The sequence below is a fragment of the Camelina sativa genome, chromosome 2 (assembly GCF_000633955.1).
Source record: "Camelina sativa cultivar DH55 chromosome 2, Cs, whole genome shotgun sequence".
Classification (NCBI taxonomy): Eukaryota; Viridiplantae; Streptophyta; class Magnoliopsida; order Brassicales; family Brassicaceae; genus Camelina; species Camelina sativa.
In genome coordinates, this window is record NC_025686.1 from 17,173,019 (window position 1) to 17,194,960 (window position 21,942).

At 31.5% G+C, this 21,942-nt stretch overlaps 3 protein-coding genes across 3 annotated transcripts; all 3 read left to right on the plus strand.

Moving 5' to 3' along the window:
• On the plus strand, positions 158 to 1,419 carry LOC104753342 (putative rRNA 2'-O-methyltransferase fibrillarin 3). Its single transcript, XM_010475610.1, has 5 exons — positions 158 to 176; positions 324 to 649; positions 741 to 818; positions 895 to 1,140; positions 1,249 to 1,419. Exons 1-5 carry the CDS (start codon positions 158 to 160, stop codon positions 1,417 to 1,419), a joined length of 840 nt encoding a protein of 279 aa, XP_010473912.1.
• On the plus strand, positions 7,876 to 10,194 carry LOC104727554 (scarecrow-like protein 8). Its single transcript, XM_010446652.2, has one exon. The coding sequence runs from the start codon at positions 8,079 to 8,081 to the stop codon at positions 10,077 to 10,079; it is 2,001 nt and encodes a 666-aa protein (XP_010444954.1). The 5' UTR covers positions 7,876 to 8,078; the 3' UTR covers positions 10,080 to 10,194.
• On the plus strand, positions 15,542 to 18,627 carry LOC104727564 (proline--tRNA ligase, chloroplastic/mitochondrial). The gene is made up of 10 exons (XM_010446661.2): positions 15,542 to 15,959; positions 16,051 to 16,107; positions 16,277 to 16,387; positions 16,494 to 16,580; positions 16,672 to 16,785; positions 16,870 to 17,076; positions 17,199 to 17,336; positions 17,551 to 17,712; positions 17,824 to 18,023; positions 18,115 to 18,627. Exons 1-10 carry the CDS (start codon positions 15,627 to 15,629, stop codon positions 18,338 to 18,340), a joined length of 1,635 nt encoding a protein of 544 aa, XP_010444963.1. The 5' UTR covers positions 15,542 to 15,626; the 3' UTR covers positions 18,341 to 18,627.

The following is a 21,942-nucleotide window of genomic DNA, read 5'->3' on the forward strand; positions in this document are numbered from 1 at the left end:
AAAAAAAAAAAAAAAAAAAAACATTCTTAAAACCCTATGAACGCCTCCACTAAAAAAAAAAGCATTAATCACGAAAGCTTCAACTTCTTCATCAATCTTCTCCTTTGTTGCTTTCGCTTCTTCCTTTTAGTCCCGTCGCTCTCGATCTATACCAAATATGACACATCCCCAAAGAAGTACGTACCCTAAAAGCCGTTTTATTTATACTTGTTTCTCTGTTCGACCTAACATATAGGGTTGCGTTTATTCGAAATTCGTTTTACCACAATATCTCTAGCTGACTTGCTTGTTACGTATACTATTTTGATTCCTCACTGCTTCAGGACGTGGTGGTGGTGGCCGTGGAAGAGGTTTAGCCACAGGCGGTGGAGGAAGTGCCGTAAGAGGCCGTGGAAGTGAATCCGGCGGAGGAATTAAGGGAGGAGGCAAAGTGTTAGTGGCGCCACACAGGCACGCAGGAGTGTTCATTGCCAAGAGTAAAGGAGATGCTCTTGTCACCAAAAACTTAGTTCCTGGTGAAATCATTTACGATGAGAAGAGAATCTTTGTTCAGAACGAAGATCGATCTACAGTTGAATACAGGGTTTGGAACCCTCATAGATCTAAGTTAGCTGCTGCTATTAACATTGGTGTTGATAACATTTGGATCGTAAGTCTCATCACATCATCAAGGTAACAATCTCTTTTATTCCTCTGTTCTTGGAAACTAATAAAAACGCTTTTGTTTCTTGAAACTGTAGAAACCTGGTCTTAAAGTTCTTTACCTTGGTGCTTCTTCCGGATACTCTGTATCTCATGTCTCCGACATTGTTGGCCATGTAAGTGAAACCCTAAACCTTAAAACCTTTTTCTTCTTCTCTGTATATTACTTATGTTTGCTTTTCTGATTGGTAGGAGGGATGTGTTTACGCTGTTGAGCATTCTCATATATGTGGTAGCGATTTGGTGAACATGACTGAGAAGAGAACTAATGTTATCCCAATCATTGAAGATGCTAGACATCCTGCTAAATACAGAATGCTTGTTGGCATGGTTGATATCATATTATGTGATATTAATCAACCAGACCAAGCTACGATCATAGCTACCAATGCATCATATTTCCTCAAACCTGGAGGTCATTTTATGATTACTATAAGCGTATGTAAACAAACTTGCAACCGTTGGTTCAAATCAAATCACTCTCTCTTTTTTCAGTGTGTATTGTTTTTCGTTTAACTTATAAGCTTTTTTAAAAATTTGTTTCAGGCGAATAGTATAGACTCAAAGTTATCAGCAGAAACAGTGTATCAGAAGGAAGTGGAGAAGCTGCAAATGGAAGAGTTGAAACCAACAGAGATATTGCCTCTTGACAATTGTGAGGGTGACCATGCTTGTGTTTTTGGTGGATATCGCTTGCCTAGGAAGCAAAATAGCTGATACTGCTGTTTAATCAATCTCTTTACTTAGTTTGTGACCGACTATAAATGAGATTTTCACATTCACGAGGCTTGATTAAAGATTTTTGTTTTTTTCTCTGTTTTTAGCTGATTTGTCTTTTTACACTAGTATGAGTCTTCAGAAGTGGAGTTTTGTTAGAAACACAAGTACATTTTGAATTGGATTCTACCTAATATTTTGATTTGTTTAGTTATATTCCTTAGCATTCAAAACTTCGTTACATCCGGTTATAGGACCCTGTTAGGTTGAACATGTAGAAGTAAATAATAAAATTTGTTACAAACTTGAATACTAAAAAAAGAGACAATAATTTGAAGGTTTTAAATCAACCACATGTCTGATCTAAAAGAGAGAACTAAAAAAAAGAACTGTCAGAAGTGGGATTTGAACCCACGCCCAGTAAATAATAAAATTTGTTACAAACTTGAACAGATAAAAAAAAAAGAGACTATAAATTGAAGTTTTTAATAAACCATATGTCTGATTTAAAAGAGAGAACTATAAAAAAAAAAGAATTGTCAGAAGTGGGATTGTTACCACGCCCTCGTTAGAGGACCAGAACTTGAGTCTGGCGCCTTAGACCACTCGGCCACCCTGACTTTTTGATGTAATGTTTACATAACATGAATAAGTATCATTAACAAGACTCGGTAAAAGTATTTGTGCATATGGAGATACTTTCGACTTCGAGACTTTTTGTAAGTCAAGTCACACTGATCAATATTTTTAAGTTAACTGCATAATTTGGAATGCACTTTTTTCAAATTGATGACATTGATGTTTTTTGTGTGTCCATAATGAAACATTTTACCTTCTTTTTCTTTGTTTTTTTTTTTCTTCTTCTATAATATAGGAATCTATTACTATATGGGCATGTTTTTGCAGGAATCTTCGTTCTCATCATGTCAAGACCCAGTCTCCTCAAATCTCAAAATCGAAAGGAAACTAATATAGGAAAATATGATTTTGTTTACTGAGTCTTGTTTTCACAAAATCTTAATTTGAATTTTTGTTTGCCTATTTTTATAATAAAAAATAAAATAAAATAAAAACAAAACAAAAAAGTAATTTTAGTAAATACTTATTTAGATAGTTATTATGGGGAAGTTCAGAAAATTCTCTACTAGTTTTATGAGTAGAGAGGGTTTATAGTTGAAGAAAAAATGTGGTGCATCACATAGAATTAAAACATAGCTACCTACTCGTACTCGGTAACAGGTTAGTTTTTGTTGTAGCACTGAAAATAAAAGAAACGTAATGGTTGGGACACGTGGAAAAACAAATTGCAGAAAGCAAGAAATGTAAACAAGAGAGAAGAAATGTGTGGATTTCGTGTGGCGACGGTAAGCTTCTCTATCAACTCCTCCATCATCGAGAAGCTCGTGGCTCTCTTATAGTATTTTCTCATTTATGTAAATCTTTTCTTTTTTTGGGTTAACACAAGTAACATGTTCACCAGTTTTTTGCTCTACAAAAATACTAACAGTTTGGTCAATTTAGAAAGAGAACGAGAACTAACCGTAATCAATTCCAAAGCCCCATACCGTTCAAACTGACTAGTCTCTCTTCTCTTTCGATTTCTCATTTTTGCAATAAGACGAAAATTTTAATCTTACGAGAAAAAGTCAGTTTTTAGACTATAGTATTAGTACATCACATGCAATATACTATATCTTTTTCTTTTTGTTCGGGAAGTCAATACTATATATATATGGCATTGTGTTAACTATAATCTCACGCCAAAATCAAGAAGAAGAAGAAGAAGAAGAAGACACATTAGAGCCTGTTGATGTGAAATTCAAATGGTTTTTTTAATCAGATTTAAGTAGTTTTTGTTACTAATTATATATTATGTTCTAATTTTTGTTATTTTTTCACAATGTAATTTTGGGATCAGTTGCATTGATTAGAAAGTTTAAAGTTGTTTGTTTTTCTTAAGTCGCTTTACGGCCGAAAAAATCAAACGATTATAACCAGTAATTTCCGGTTAGTATGAATGAACAGTCGACCACCGCCACCAAATCAGGACCTACCCACTCTTTCATATTTTTGCTTTATGATAACCAGCCCTCACCTGGTCAACTTCACTTTTTAATTTCTTTTCGTCTGTATGTATTCTCCAATATAAATCCATCTATTCCCCTTACAAAAGGTACAATCCTATAATCTTTAGTTCTATACATCATTACTGGAACAACGTTGTCACGTTTCTTTAATAAAAAGAAAAAATATTATTTTAATTATTTATATATATTTATTACCTTTAATTAATAATAGCCATTTAAAAGCAGACACATGTTTATTTGAGAAGAGTAACGTTGCTTTCCTTGGTAACTTCAGTACCGTTTCTCTCCCTTGTTTCTTTTTTTTTCATTATTATATATATATTTTTAAAGAACCCTTTGAATTAGTACCCCTCAATAAAGATGACCTTATATTTCTATATTAATCACATCATTTAGCCATTATTGTTTTCATTCAACTTAAAAGTCCAAAACCATCTACGCTCGAACTTGGGTTTATGGAATTGCCATGTGTGGTTTGCTCTTAAGTTTGGGTGATAGGCCACAACTCTACATGCTTTAATTGGGGATCACATATTTTAATGATGTATTTGTCTACATATCTTAACCAACCAATATTAACTTAGCATGCATGAAGAAGATTACGTTATACACAAATACAACTAATAAAGCTAGAGTTCCTTTATAACAGAAAAAAAAAATTGGTTGGAACTCCGTATTTGTGTTAACAACCCCTTATTATATATGGTGGAGAAGACTCGAGTTAGGCAAGGCACAAGTAAGACACGTGGTGAGACTAGATTTAAGAGATCATTAAGAAAACATAAACTAAAGTAGCATAGTCAAGAGATAAAATATAAACTAAGGTGGAAAATTAAAGTATTATAAATGATATATAGTTGCTAAGCGAAATTGTTACTCATTAGGTTTTTGCCTTCACGCAACCTGCAAGAAAATGTCAAAAACTTTATGTTGTGGTTTTATCTTACGAAAGCTTGGGAGAATTGTTTGATCACATATAAAACATTTAGGAATAAAACTATATAATGATCTATCATTGGAGACAAGAGATTGATGTTAAATGCAATAGAATATAATTTGCATTATTAATAGAATCAAAGCTGACGAACTCTTCACCAATTCTCATTATGTTCCATATCTTTATATACTAATTCACTACAATGCTTTCATCGATGATGGTAATATATTCTTTCGCAATGAGATCTTCTTTAAAGCTTTACTGTTTCAACTCGAAGAAATTAAAGAGTTGTTAACAAAAATTAACTGTTGAATCGCTTTTATTAATGAAAACTAAAAGCTTAAACGACCAATTAAAAATCTATATTAAATGGAAAAGATTATCTCTTCTCTCCATCTCCAACAGCTATGCAACAATACTATTAGACTATTATGCAATTTGTACCTATGTATCAAATCAATAGCATCTCTACTATGTTAATATGTGTCAAAACTATGTACATCCAACTAAGTACAGCAATTAATTCTGAATTATATATAACTAGAGAGACATGTAAGTTTGTGGTTCAAACCTTTTCTTAAAAGTACATGAACAAACCCATAACTCTTAGTCCCCAATAAACCATTTTTTTTCTTTTAATCCTTGTTTTTTCAAATATGTCCTTTAAATATTAAATAAGCAGCTTTTGGATTTTCGATAGGGCCAACTTAAGTTGTTTAAAGTGGCAATTTGCTTCTACAAGTTTGGAGGGTCCCTCTATCTCATAGGCAATTTGAAACCTATATTTTTTTTTCCCATCCATTTTCTTGTGTGTCTCTGTATATATATTACATATTGTTAAAGACTTTAGCAAAGTTATGGAAGGTAGGGCTATTATAAAACCAATTATTTGTTTGAAAAAGTACGAAAAAAATGAGAACTTTATAAAACTCGAGATAGCTTAATATATATGAGGATTAATACAATTTTATTTTTCTTGCCGGCGATCTTTTTTTTCTTTCTTAAAGGTCAACCTGGTTATGACCATAATAAGAACATAATTTTCGTGCTAATGGCTTTTAAAATTAATTATTGCAATTGGCACAATAAAAAAGTGATGAATATAACATATAATTTAATACAGTTTGCCATAAGAAAATAAGAAAAACGTTCTCAATTTCCAATTTATTATTTACGACAGAAGAAAAGTTAAAGAAAAAAAGAGTTTAACTTACTAGAATTAAAAAGTTGTCTTGTGACAGTGTTTTATGTTTTATCGGAAGAGGTAAAAGAAAAAAAAATGGTACGAAACGGAAACATCGCACTTGCATGTGAAAATATGATGCTACTTTGAAACCCAAGTGGGTTTTGTTATTATTTTAAGTTCAAAGGATACACAAAAACTGAGCTCTTCTTTTGTGTTTTGTCACATTAGATTTCCTAAACATATGTGTAACAAACAGTACTAGGTAGATAGACTACATTACATGTAATGCTATGGTATAGTTGGATTTGTTCATTCTTATTTTGTAAACTCATTTGTTTGTTTAATTTTCTTGAGGAGAATCGTATTTTAAGATGATGGAAACATTAATCAAGTTATAAATTAGAATCGTATTTTAATCGTATTACCCTGATTACAATAATTCTTATCTACCTTTATAAAATTAATTAATATTGTGCTATGCTTAATTATATTTTAAATTAACTAATGTCTAAAAATAATTAATTACACAGAATTATAAGTAATTCAATGATAATTTCGAGTATCCAATTTAAATGTAGATGTCAAAATACAATTAGAAATAAGTATTGTTTATATATATAAGATCAGTAATAGTATTTTTTGAATTTATGAACGGTGACATGTAAAAATGCGTTGAAGTGTGGTATATCTACATTATCCGCATTTTGTAACAATTCAAAAGGAAATATTTGTGAGGCGGTGTGGAACGGTGATGTGCGGTTCAATTGGAAAGTGAATTTTGTTGTTATGTTTTGCCTATCCAAATTAAGGCAGTTCAAGTATCGTCCAACTACGATCTTTAGAGTTAAAAAAAAAATTCTTAATTTTGAAAACGATTGTATGAAATTAGTTTTGTCGATGAACGTAATTATATTCTTAAAAAAATTATTTCACTCACTTGAATTTGAATAAATATTAATTAGAGTTTGTTAATTATAATATCTACACAACATTCATAATAAATCATTTATTATGATCATTATTAAATTTTGTTTCGTTCGATATATTTGATAAACCGTAGTCATATTTTATTGCTTCTTTGCATTTTTTGTGTCTCATATTCTGATATTATTATTTTTATTTATATCTTTGTTTGAACTTTTGTGGTGATTGAAATTTGTCACTAAAAGTTTTAGTAAAAGAAAATGATTATTTAAACTAAAAGCTAAATTTTTCAAAAAATAAATCTAAAGTGATGAATTTTTTCTTTATAACAATCAACAACATAAAATTACAAACTAACACATGTTATATCATTGTCTGGGAAAAAATGGATATTTTTGTTGAAGTAATATTTCTTAAAATTTATTTATTTCCAAATTAAAAAAGTTTGTATTTTTTATTAATTGTAAATATTTTGGAAAACATTTGTTACCGTAATGGTGACAACTATTATTATTACTCGAATGCGCAATTTAAAACTGCTATTTATTTCTTAATTAATGTTGATCAGTATAAACGCTTTGTAATTGAACCACTCGAATTCAATTACAGTAACAAAAATATTGTAGAACCGATCTCTTTACAGTAGCGCAGTAACAAAAATATTCTAAAGTATTATAGTAACAAAAATATTCTAAAATATTACAGTAATATTTTAGAATATTACAGTAATATTTTAAAAGAAAAAAAAAAGAAGTATTCTAAAATATTATGTTATTTAATTACAGTAACAAAAATATTCTAAAATATAACAGTAATATTTTTAAAGAAAAAAAGAAGTATTCCAAATGCAAATGCAAGTAAATGACCGACACGTGGTAGATAATCCTAGCGAGATTACCCGGTAATTTTGTTAAGTAAATTACCAAAAAAGTAAAGAAAAGAAAACAAAGGGTATCCACACAAGCCCCCCCAAAGTATTATAAATTTTTTGAAAAGACCAAACTCCAAACTCAGTTACATACACACACACACCAAACACAGAGTTTATAACGTAACAGACTGTGATCACAATCCAACGCCACAGATCTATCCAAAAACAAACACGTGTCGTAATCATACCCCAATGGTTTCGTAAATGACAGAAAACATTCGGTTAGAAAACGGTGAAACGAAACTATTTAGACAGATGCAGGTGTTTGAGGAGTCTCAAACAAGGAATCCTGACCGTCCGATTAATTTCATCAAGGGTAAAAAACATAAATCTAAAAATCTGATCCAACGGTCGTAAAGCCACTTACTCTTTCCATTTATATTATCGTCACTATCACCTCAAAATGCCATAAGAGAAAGCAACTCCTTCTCTCTCTACATATTTCTCAGAGACAGAGAGTATCTAATCTCTCTCTTCTCTCTTTCCTTATTATTTATCATGCGTTTCATCAAAATTCAGTAATATTTTCACAATTTTTGATCTCTTTCTTTATTTTCTCTTATCTTCTTAACTTTTGAGAGGAAAGAAAAAAAAATGTCATCTGGATTCCCCGGAGGCGGTGGTGGACCGGAGTTTTACGGCGGTGGTGGTGGTAGATCTATGATACATGGAGGTCCTGGTACTGTAATCAACGTTGGTAGTAATAACAATAATAATCCTCAACCGACGTATAGGAACCAGATTCCTGGTATTTTTCTTGATCAGATCGGGAACAGAGTCTCCGCCGGTCATGGATTCGCCGGAAAACGTACTTTAGCTGATTTTCAAGCGGCTCAGCAGCAACATCATCAACAGCAACAACCGTTTTATAACCAAGCAGCTCTCAACGCGTTTCTTCTAAGGTCCGTGAAGCCAAGGAATTATCAGAACCATCTTCAATCTCCGTCGCCAGTGATCGATCTCACGTCGTTGAATGATATGAGTTTCTCTCAGCGTTACGGCTTACCGGTTCTCAGGTCTCAGACGACGCAGCAACCGGATTTAGGTTTATTTGGTGGGATCCGGATGGGATTCGGGTCGGGTAATGATAATAATAACATGACGTTAACCGGCGTTCCTTGTATTGAACCGGTTCAGCAAAACCGGGTTCGTGAATCGGAGAACAACAACAACATGTTGAATAGTTTAAGAGAGCTTGAGAAACAGCTTTTAGATGATGACGAGGATGAGAGTGATGCACAAGGAGGAGGAGGTGGTGATGATGACGTGTCAGTTATCACTAATTCAAATTCCGATTGGATTCAAAATCTCGTGACTCCGAATCCGAACCCGAACCCGATTACGTCTTCTTCACCGAGCTCTTCTTCTTCGTCTTCTTCGCCATCTACAGCTTCAACGATGACGACGACGGCATCGGTATGTACGAGGCAAACGGTTATGGAAATCGCGACGGCGATTGCGGAAGGGAAGACGGAGATAGCGTCGGAGTTACTAGCGCGTGTTTCGGAGACGCCGAGTTTGAGGAGGAACTCGGAGGAGAAGCTTGTGGATTTCATGGTGACGGCGCTTCGTCATCGGATTAATAATAATCCGGCTGAGGGATTAGCTTCTCCGGCGACTGAATTGTACGGGAAGGAGCATTTGCTCTCGACTCAATTGCTTTACGAGCTCTCTCCTTGTTTCAAACTCGGCTTCATGGCGGCGAATCTCGCAATTCTCGACTCCGCCGGAAACAACGACGAAGGGATCATGAACCTCCACGTCATCGATTTCGACATCGGAGAAGGTGGACAGTACGTTAACCTTCTACACGCGCTTTCCACGCGCCGAAACGGTATCAATCAGGGGCAGAGACAGAGTACGAAGACTCCGGTGGTTAAGATCACCGTCGTAACGAACAGCGAGGGGTTTGTGGTCGGAGATGGAGGGGAAGAGAAGTTGAAAGCCGTCGGAGATCTGTTGAGTCAGCTCGGTGATCGACTCGGTATCTCCGTGAGTTTCAACGTGGTGGCGAGTTTAAGACTCGGTGATCTGAGCCGTGAGTCGCTAGGATGCGAACCCGACGAGCCTTTGGCTGTGAACTTAGCTTTCAAGCTTTATCGTGTTCCGGACGAGAGCGTGTGCACGGAGAACCCGAGAGACGAGCTTCTCCGGCGAGTGAAGGGACTTAAGCCGCGCGTGGTGACTATAGTGGAGCAGGAGATGAATTCTAACACGGCGCCGTTTTTAGGGAGAGTGAGCGAGTCGTGCGCGTGTTACGGTGCGCTTCTTGAGTCGGTGGAGTCGACCGTTCCTAGTTCGAATTTGGACCGTGGCAAAGTCGAGGAAGGGATGGGCAGAAAGCTTATAAACGCGGTGGCGTGCGAAGGAATCGATCGGATAGAGCGGTGTGAGGTGTTCGGGAAATGGAGAATGCGGATGAGCATGGCGGGGTTCGAGTTGTTGCCATCGAGTGAGAAGATAGCTGAGTCGATGAAGAGCCGACTTAGTAACGGAAAACGAGTTCACTCGGGTTTTACCGTTAAAGAAGATAACGGAGGTGTGTGCTTTGGGTGGATGGGACGGACACTCGCTGTCGCATCCGCTTGGCGTTAACTTCACATTCTCTTTTTTTTTTTTCTTCTTATAATTACCATATTATTATTATAATAATTGTTGCTATTAATTTTCCAGGATATTTCTGATATTATAATCATTGTGATTTTCCATTTTCGAAAAGTGTATTAATATATATATATATATAAATGGAGGATCGAAGAAGAAAAAAAAAGGCAAGGTAAGGAATCTTTATGTAACAAAGAAAAAAGGACTTTTGCCATATTTTTACTAATAATAAAAGAAAGAGTGATTGGGTTTTATGGAATTTTCTTAAGGTTCTATGTATTGTAATAATATATCTTTGGAATGAATGACTAAGATATTACAGAATTTATGCCCTAAAAAAGATAAATATCTAAGGAAATTTTGTACTAGAATCTTGCAGGTGTGGCAATAACAACTTGACAAATCCTAATGATTCTCTTTAGACATTATTATTATACCTGCTAATTATTTTTATACTATTAACAAGCAAGCAAATAAACTACATGGCCTTGTAACTTGTAACTTGTATTTGTATGTATGCGTGTGATAATTATGATTGGACTTGGTTTTAACGTGAGTGAATATGTTGGTGAGAATATAAGAAAACAATATTTTAACTTCTTTTTACTTTTTGGAAATTAGAGGAAACAAAAAATATGGCGACTTTTATAGTCATGGACCTCATTGTTCAATTATTTTTAACACTAATAAAATAAAAGTTGGCGATGGATGGGTCCATTTCCCATGGCATTCGATGTTCTTTCTTCATACTACTACTATTTTAGTATTTAATTTGTGAAATTCTCTATAAAACTATTTTTCTTTACGCGAGACTTGTAAACTCCGTGTCCTTGGAATATTAATTTAATGCATAGTTTATAGATAACTAAACTTGGTCCTTAGATAGAAAAGATAATATTATTATTGTTTGGTGCAAGCTGTTTGCGGCTAAATATATGCAAAAATCTTTTTTGAAAGACCTCTTTTCTTAAATTAATCTCTTGTTTGGTTAATTAAGATGATTACTTTCTAATATACGCAACTAATACCGTGTTGAGCGAGTGTTTTGATTGGATTGTTCGATCTTCCTTTTCCTTTGCCAACAATATCACATAGATAGAATCTGAGCCATAAAGATGAAAATTGTTGATCAAGCATGTAATGTAATAATACCAAATATATAGAATGTGCTGGCCTAGTGGGTTAGTGTAAAGAGTTGGTTTCCCTATCATTAACGTTTTATGAATAATCCATGTTAGTAAAAATATCAGAAATTTAATCTTCTATAACTCAACCGAGTAAATCAAGTGTTAAATAAGTGTATTGTTTTGTAATAAATAGGAGACAAGAAAAAAATCATTTATTCAATTGAAATGGCGTATGAGGTCGTAAAGACGTAAACACTTCCAGGTCCTTTCTGAATTTGTGATGTAACCAACTTTCACGATGACGACATTACATTAGATACATTTCATATGAAATAAATGAGTAGATTGAACTTTATATTCATTTTGTTACAGAATTTTTATGAAAAAAAAAATATTGAAAATAACTGTGAACAGTTCATTTATGACAACTCACAGATCTTATGCAATATACGTTTTGGCATATCATTCACTTGATAAGTAAAGGGGTGAACATACATACAATAAAAAAAAAAAAAGTAACAAAAGGCTTTACCTACACACGCTTGCAATAAATGTAACATGGTTAAGACTTAAGAGTCATGCTGTCATATACATGTATGTATATGTAAGCCTAGTACATTATATTGGACCACTAAGTTAATATTCATTCTTTAAAAAAAAAATTATACTAAATAAAAGTATGAGCTATAAGCTTCTAAACTATCCACCTAGGATTTTAAACATCTAATAGGGATTCGACATGTCACTAATTAACATTTCCTAAATTTCCAGAATTTTATATATTAAGAATTATTTTAAACAACCTATCAGGGCTTGACATGTCATTCATTAACATTTTCTAAATTTCCAGAATTTTAAATTTATAGAAATAAAAAAACTATGTATAATGTCCCACATCGGCTAGAAGTTCTTTAAACAATGGTTCATAACCAATATAAATAAGATTAATATGCTTCCAACAACGAATGAGCATGAAAACTTGATTTATCAGACATCCAAGTTTAAAAGTTTTATTCGGTTTGATCCAGTTTTTTATTTGATCAAATTAAAATTTTAAAAAGTTTCAAAAAATATTATAATATTTAAAAAATTTAAAACTTTAAATATTATAGATATTGAAACTTTTAAAAAGATTTTAAATATTATAATTTTAAAAATTTAAATAGTTTAAAATATTATAAATATTGAAATTTCTAAAAGTCTTAGCTTTAGAAAGGTTTCAAAATATTATAATTTATAAATTTTTAAAATTTTTTAGCTTTTAAAAGTTTTTAAGAGAATTATAATTTATAAATTTTAAAAGTTTAAAATATTATAAATATTGAAATTTCTAAAAGTCTTAGCTTTAGAAAGGTTTCAAAATATTATAATTTATAAATTTTTAAAATTTTTTAGCTTTTAAAAGTTTTTAAGAGAATTATAATTTATAAATTTTAAAAGTTTAAAATATTATAAATATTGAAATTTCTAAAAGTCTTAGCTTTAGAAAGGTTTCAAAATATTATAATTTATAAATTTTTAAAATTTTTTAGCTTTTAAAAGTTTTTAAGAGAATTATAATTTATAAATTTTAAAAGTTTAAAATATTATAAATATTGAAATTTCTAAAAGTCTTAGCTTTAGAAAGGTTTCAAAATATTATAATTTATAAATTTTTAAAATTTTTTAGCTTTTAAAAGTTTTTAAGAGAATTATAATTTATAAATTTTAAAAGTTTAAAATATTATAAATATTGAAATTTCTAAAAGTCTTAGCTTTAGAAAGGTTTCAAAATATTATAATTTATAAATTTTTAAAATTTTTTAGCTTTTAAAAGTTTTTAAGAGAATTATAATTTATAAATTTTAAAAGTTTAAAATATTATAAATATTGAAACTTTAAAAATTTTCAAATATTAAAAATATTTAAACTTCACAGAATATTTTAAAATATTACAATTACTTATCCTCCATAGAAATTTTAAAATATTATATCTATACTAATAAAAAGTTGAAGCTATAAACTCCTAATGGTGTCCATATAGGATTTAAAACAACCAATAAGAATTAGATATTTAACTAATTAACATTTATGGAAATATAGTAGTAATCTATATTATTAAGATGTTTTAGAAAAAAGTAAAAGTAAAATCTATATTTAAAAATATTTAAACTTCACAGAATATTTTAAAATATTATAATTACTTATCCTCCATAGAAATTTTAAAATATTATATCTATACTAATAAAAAGTTGAAGCTGTAAACTCCTAAAGGTGTCCATATAGGATTTAAAATAACCAATAAGAATTAGATATTTAACTACATTTATGGAAATATAATAGTAATCTATATTATTAAGATGTTTTAGAAAAAAAAAGTAAAAGTAAAATCTATATAAATAAAAGAAATATGTACAAGGATTTTAGTTTGAGAAGTTTCAATATATGTGGATCTAAAACCGAATAAGTATATGTATGAAATTATCAATAATTGGGTGCATGTGTTGACTATTCTGGTCTTTATGAATTGCACAAATTTTATGAGAAAATAAATGATTTTGGTCTTGGAGTTTTATGGGTTAATATATAAGTTGTGTGGTAGTCTAAAAAAAAGGTTTTCCAGTGGAAGAATGTGAAGAAGTTGACAAAGAAGAAGAAGAAGAGTATAACGAAGAACCTGACGGTAAAAGTAACGATGACAATTATCATAGATTTTGACAATGAAAATGACAAGAAAAAATATGAAAAATAAGAAAACATTGAATAAAAAACATGAAAACATAGGTGGTAGCAATCAATTAAATATGAAAACGATATAAATTCATGATTATAAAATTGTTTTGTTTTTCTGGTGGTCAAAGAAATGGTTTAGGATATGTGAGGTCACCAGTTTGATCCGTCTCACCGGGACGTTGAGTTAGATTCATGATTTTTTTGATCAGATTTGATTTTATAACATAACTTATTTTTATATTTTTCAAAATGGTGTATCTGAAATTTATTTTTATCCTTAATACTAATTAAAATTTTTATAAAATAATATTTCATCAAAGGTCATCAATCATATATAAATTCATCAAAATATATCAAATAAACCCACGCGTAGCGTGGGTTCAAAACCTAGTAATAATAATAAGAAAACACATTCTTGATGATTTAGTGTCCTTTTTCTTAAATAAATTACAGAAAAATAGAAATAAATTGAAAAAAAAAATATTTGTTTCAAAGGATCAAGCAACATAATAGATTAATAGACAAATGCCTTTTTTTTAAAGGTAAATCAGTTTTTAATCTATGCAAGCATGGGTTTCTTGAGAGTTTTTTTTTTCTCATCTGAAATTTTATTAATGAACTAGTTTTGGTACCAAAGTGAAATACAAAATTTAAAAGAGGGAGAACTTAAGCCGGCGGACGACATAAATATTCTCGAAGTCAAAGCCGGCAAAAAACGAGAATTTCCCGAAGTCTAAATTTTATCCAAAAGAAGAAAATACTTAAAACAAAGCCGAAAAACTCAAACCTAAAACAAAAAATGACGAACCAGTAAACTAAAAGCATAGGCTACTACTAGGCTTAAAACTTACAAAACACTAGTCTCAAGATGTAAGAAAACCTTTTCTCTGAAGCACAAACAAAAGAGATTTATCAAAGGTGCCCACGGTTAACCCGAAGATAACAACAACCTTCTCCTATCATTATTAGAGCTAATCTTGAGAGTTTTCTAAATTGTTAGTTTCTTGTTTTTAAAAAAAACTCATAGTTTACCAAATGCCTTATTTATATTAATGTGGGTCCAGGTAATTTATCATGATATTCTTGCTTAAAAAGCTAGAAAAAAATCCAATTATTATTATTATTATATAAATAGTACAAATATTACGATAGCAACTAAACTAACAAGTACAAGATGGAAGGAGAGAATTATACAAAAATATGTGCACGCATTATTCATTCACTTTCACTCAAACATATATATATTCCCATCATCCCATGTTTCTTTTTATTATCATCCCCATCGTTTCAAACTATTACTTTTGGTATTCAGAAACAAGATCTGGCCATTTCAAGTTGAGATTTAAATTTTTTTTTGAAATACGAGAAATATGTCTTGAGAAAAAAAAAAAAAAAAAAAAATNCATTTGCTTTCTTTTGCACAAAATTTTAGGGTTGGTGTACTCTCTTCCACTTTTTTATGCGTTTTATTCCAAAATGGTTCATTGTCTAAAGAAGACCTTCGAGAGTCATCATCTCTCTATAAGCAAGAAAAGTTTAAAAATGATATTGGGCTTATAGGTCCATATAAAGCTTAATGGGCTTATCCACACATGAGCTTACGAGGACTGAGAGAAGAAAGCTTTCACAGTCATCATCATTCATCTCCAAAGAGAAGAGAAGAAAAAAACCTCACAAAACTTCTCCGAAAAGAAGATAAATGGTGGCGTCTCTGAGACTCCCTTCACTCACTTCCCTTCTATTTCCCGCCACAACTCGTTACCCAGCTTCTCTCCGACGAACCGTATGTCTACCGAACAGACGACCTCTCTCTGGATTCGCGACGGCGCCGAGTGGTACAACTGCTTCGACGGAGACTAAGTCTGCGGAGGTTGACCGGCTTAAGTCGGACAGAGCCGTTACGCCTCGCTCAAAGGACTTCAATGCTTGGTACCTTGATGTTATAGCTAGTGCTGAGCTCGCTGATTATGGTCCTGTTCGTGGTACTATGGTTATCCGTCCTTATGGTTACGCGATCTGGGAAGCGATTCAGGTTCGTGGATTCAAATTGATTTTGAAATGTTAATTGATGTTTTGTTTGAATTGCTTGAGATTGTTTTGTTCTGATTGTTGATGATTTGCAGGAGTATTTGAATGTGAAGTTCAAAGAGACTGGCCATAGCAACATGTACTTCCCACAGGTATCAATTTGAAGCTGGAATTAAGAAATGTGTTTGTGTTCTTGATGAATTTATAGATTAATCATAGTTGAAGTTTATTTTCTTTTACTTGTTATTGCAATCATTGTTGTATTCTTATGTTTTGATGTTACATTGGGGGTTTATAGTGATGGTTTGGTCATTTGTGCAGTTTATACCATACTCGTTTATTGAGAAAGAAGCTTCACACGTTGAGGGATTTAGTCCTGAGCTAGCCCTTGTCACTGTAGGAGGAGGAAAAGAACTTGAGGAGAAGCTTGTGGTAGGCATTTTTCCGGCGTTACTATGTTTTATAACAAAGCTAGAATTGTGAAAGTTCATTACCTAAGTTTTGGCTTTGATTGTTGCATTTGTTGAGGTTGTGGCAGGTTAGGCCTACTAGTGAAACAATAGTGAATCACATGTTTACCCAGTGGATTCACAGCTATCGTGATCTTCCTCTTATGATCAATCAGGTATGGATAGACATCCAAATTGTTCATCATTCTTTAAATTATTAATCTAGCACTTATAACAACTGCTCCTGGTTATATTTCTTCTTTTTAGTGGGCTAATGTCACTAGATGGGAGATGCGGACAAAACCATTTATTAGGACTCTTGAATTTCTTTGGCAAGAGGGTCATACTGCTCATGCCACTCCTGAGGAGGCAGAAAAGGAGGTTTGTTCTCTATTTTGTTATCGTCAACTTGTGGAGTCGGTTTTTGGTACTCTCCTGTGAAAAATCTTTAGTGTTGTATTGCAGGCAAAACAAATGATCGAAATCTACACCCGATTTGCTTTTGAGCAAACTGCAATACCTGTTATTCCAGGTCGAAAATCAAAATTAGAAACTTTTGCTGGTGCTGATATAACCTATACTATTGAGGCTATGATGGGAGATCGGAAGGCTCTGCAGGCTGGTACCAGCCACAATTTAGGGCAAAACTTTTCTCGTGCCTTTGGAACTCAGGTACATACATAACTATTAATCTTAGAAGTATGTCATGCACGGACATTTGAATTTGTTTAGAGTTTAGTTCTCTCATCTTTATTTAATGACGACAGCATAAGTGACGTATATGAGCATGCCAGTTTGCAGATGAGAATGGAGAAAGGCAACATGTGTGGCAGACATCATGGGCAGTCAGTACACGTTTTGTCGGTGACATTATCATGACTCACGGAGATGACACTGGTCTTATGCTTCCCCCCAAGATAGCTCCAGTACAGGTTCATCTTCTATTCGTTTGGGAATTTTGTGAAGCAGTTTCCGTTGCTTATATATAAACTTTCATTCGTTAGCTAAGGAGGATTAGTTGTAGGGAGGGGTCAGGAACAGTAGTTATTTTCTTTAGCAAAAATGATAGTTGTTATACAAGTAACTCACTTGGTTGGAAGTGATGATCTAGAGTTGAGATTAATCTTCTCTTTTCTTCTTTTTAAGGTAGTAATTGTACCTATTTGGAAGAAGGAGAATGAGAAAACAGGAGTTCTCAGTGCTGCATCATCAGTGAAGGAAGCTCTGCACACTGCTGGATTTAGAGTTAAACTTGATGACACAGATCAACGAACTCCAGGATGGAAGTTCAATTTCTGGGAAATGAAGGTTCGTTACTCTCGTACAAAAAACACTAGAATCATTTTTCTGGGGTGATAAAAATTTCATAATATTTCAAGTTCTGATAGCGTTATTCGTTTTGAAAACATCGTTTTGCAGGGAATTCCTCTAAGGATTGAAATTGGTCCACGCGATGTATCTAGTAACAGTGTTGTTGTCTCAAGGAGAGATATACCAGGAAAGGCAGGTAAAGTTTTTGGAATATCAATGGAGGCATCAACGTTGGTGGCGTATGTAAAAGAGAAGCTGGATGAGATCCAATCATCGCTTCTAGAAAAGGCTGTATCGTTCAGGGACAGGTACTCATTTTGTTATCTTTTCTCCCACAGACGTTTACCATAAGTTTGCAACATTATTAGCACATGCTCACATTTTGATATGATTATGCAGTAACATTGTTGATGTGAACTCATACGATGAGCTCAAAGACGCAATATCTTTAGGGAAATGGGCGAGAGGTCCTTGGTCAGCGAGTGACGCGGATGAACAAAGGGTAAAAGAAGAAACCGGAGCAACCATTCGTTGTTACCCGTTTGAACAGCCGAAAGGGACTAAAACATGCCTCATGACTGGAAACCCAGCAGAAGAAGTTGCAATCTTTGCCAAGTCTTACTAAAGAAACGTCCTTTCACTTTCACACATTTCTCCAATCATATCAAATTCTCTCTTTATTAAAAAAAGGAAAGGTCCAAAAGTGACATTAGATTCTATTTCCATGGCTACTGGAGTTGAGTTATTGTAGTCCTTTGGTCGGATTTGTGGTCCCCTCTCTTTTAGTACAGAATCAGATGCTACTTTGAGGACAATCACATCCGTATAGAGAAAATTCTCTAGAGGCTTTTTTTTTTTCTTCTTTCTTCAATTTGTTTTGTTTCACAATTGCAATATATAACACTTATATCATTTGCGTCTTAAAAAGTTCAATGTGGTAAACAAAAACTCTGGAAAAGAAAAAAATTCATATTCTTTAAAAAAAATGGAACCATTTTGATTGCTGATTAAAGTTGTGATAATAAATTCTGTTTTTGAGTTTAAACTATTCATGTTACCACCAGTCCAAATGATCTCTTGGAAGAGTGATTTTGTTTGAAGTGGGTAATGAGTTGATTTGATTAGTTTAATAATATGATTAGTTTATTTATGAGCAATGAGTTGCTCTAGTGGAGATGGTCTCAGGTACTCTTAAGGTCCTTCCATATTTGAATATTTTATTTATATCTCAGTTGGCTTTAATAAATTTTGATTTAAACTGTTTTATTTAAATCACGATGACATTATTATTTGGTTGGGTTATTGTTTACTTTTATAATCTTTGTATTTATCAAAATCATGGTAATATTCTTATTAGACTATTGAATATGTTATTTTTTATAATCAAAATATTTATTACATCCTTTTATTAAAATCTAGAATACATGTAAACTCATAGAGTAGTATTATTTCAAATTGGAAAGCAAAATTACAATGGCTTTCATTTGTTTTTATTGTAGATTTGAATCTTTATGTGAAAAATGTGATGAAACAAAATGTTTATTGTCAAAAATATAGTAACATTTTAAATAATGTAGTTGACTTTCTTTTATTTTGATTTAACCAATTTTGTTAAGATCGCGGTAACATATATATTTGGTTAATTGATAATTAACTTTTATGATATTTGTAGTTACCAAAATCACTGTAACATTATTATAAGACTATTCAATATGTTACAATTTATTTCTTTTTATCTATAAATTTATTGTATCCTATCATTAAATGTAGATCCATTTTAACTCAAGACTAATATTGTTTCAAAATTGGAAAACAATATTAAATTAAATTTCATATATATATATATATGTGAAATGCAACGGAAGAACCATTGTTGTTAAAAATATTGTAAAAATATAGGCCGTGTTCTTGTGCGAGTCACTGCGACTGCGACTATAGCAGAACAAAATCACTTTAATGACGTTGGGGGCAGGGGCAAATTTTGTGTCGCTGCGACTGTTGCAGTCATTGTTTTGCACATAGAAGATGTCGCTGAAATTTGCAGCTACTATGGTAGACGATATGAACAACACCAGTAACTACTTTTAGCGACTCTTTAAATTAAATCTATTTTCGTCTAAGGCTATTTTCTTTGTCACCGTCGCAATCACAGCGACACGCACAAGAACATGGCTATAGTTGACTTTGATTTATATTGATTTGACCAATTTTACTAAAATCGCGGCAACATTTGTAAGTGGTTTATAGATTATTAACTTTTACGAGCTTTGTATTTTCAGATTTACGGTAACATTCTTATTAGATGTTACATTTATTTATTTGATTTTTTACCACTATATTTATTACATCTTATCATTAACATTTGGAGTCCATTTCAACTCAAAATTGGAAACCTAAACTACGTTAATTTTTATTTATTCTTATTGTGTTTTGAAAATTTTATGCAAGAAATTTGTTGAAAATTATGTTGACAATTTTTATTTGTCGTATTATAGTTATACAATGGAATTTCATTTATTTGTTTCTCATTGATTTTATCAAAATCACGGTAACATTTTTATTTAATCTTGATTATTAGTGTTTAGAATTTCTGTATTTATCTAAAAATCACTGTTATATTCTCATTTTACTGTTAAATATGCATCTGAAGTGTGTCTAAAATTATATTTGGTGATAAACTTTTTGTTTATTTTACCAGTAAGTATTCTACAACTTATCATTAAAACAAAGTCCATACAAATTCTAATTCATTGTTTTGACTAGGGTTGAACATGATAACCAACGATATTAGTAGGAATTGTATATGTCATATCAATTGGTTAATTATTAAATACTATTCAAGCTTTATAAATCAGTTGATAAACTTTTACACTCATTATAGCAAGTTTAATTCTTAAAAAATTGGTAATCTTAGATTCTTTTGATAAATATTTGACTAAAGAAAACTATATAAGGGCTTGTACTAGAGAGGCCAGCCATATACGTGCATTAGTGCTTATGAGTTGGTAAGAAATGAGTTTTCGACATGACGACAATGTCGACAATTTATATTGAAATATAAAAATGTCTGCATAAGATGATTGATTTATTTTATATTTTTTTATTCTTAATCTTTTAGATAGTTGATAAAGAGAAAATATCACAAGAGACTGCATATATAAAAGGTAAAGAAATATATATCATCTTATTCAAATATATAATCTATTCAGTCTAGTTTTCCCTTTATTATTATATATGTTTTTGATTATTTGTAGACTTTGCAGATTCGATTAGATATTTTTGTCATACATTGTTGTCATAATAATCCATCTTAGACATACATTTTATGGTATGAAAATATTGATGGTGAAAACACACAAAAGATGTAATTTTCTAGTAATAATAACTATAAAGTAATATATCAATAAATAGGAAGGAAATGGATTCAAATATCATAATAGTTTTAAATATTCGAATCCTGATCCGAGATACTATTATCTCGATCACATGATCCGAGATATTATTATCTTGATCCGGACATCTAATTTTGGATATCCACCAAAAATATTAGATTATGCATGGATAGAGATGAAATCAATAATTTATATATTTTAAAGTAAAATAATATATGTATATTTTATATTGAAAAATATATTACATAATTTTTTGCGACAACAAAATCTTTACATAATATTGTAATTGGTAAAAAGTTATTTATAAAAAGTGAGAGGCTAAATATATACACTATCTATTTACTATATATATTTTGGATAAAAAACGTACGTGCGAATTTTACATAGCTATTAATAAATTCTACTTTTCTCTATATTATAATTTTCTATATATATATTTTTGATCAAACTCACGCACGTGCGGATTTTAATATAGACACATTCATAAATTTAATTTTTTATTTATTAAACTTTTCTATATATCGCCATATGTGTTTATATACCCACAAAGTTTTTTTTTTTTAATATATAAAAAATAGCTCTTAATACAATTCAAATCTTCCAAAAATTTTTGATGAAACAAATCATTTCAATTGAATAAAGATGTTTTCTTTTAATCTCCATCAATATCGTTAAAATGATTCATGTTTGTAGTAACAAAAAAAACTTAGGGGTAAACACAAAAGAATCACTATCACCACCACGTCCTCATTCCTCAGCCACCAAAAAGTTTTCACTTTCACACGAACCCATGTCTCTTCTCTATACTCTTCTTGACCGTTGACTTTTTTTTGTT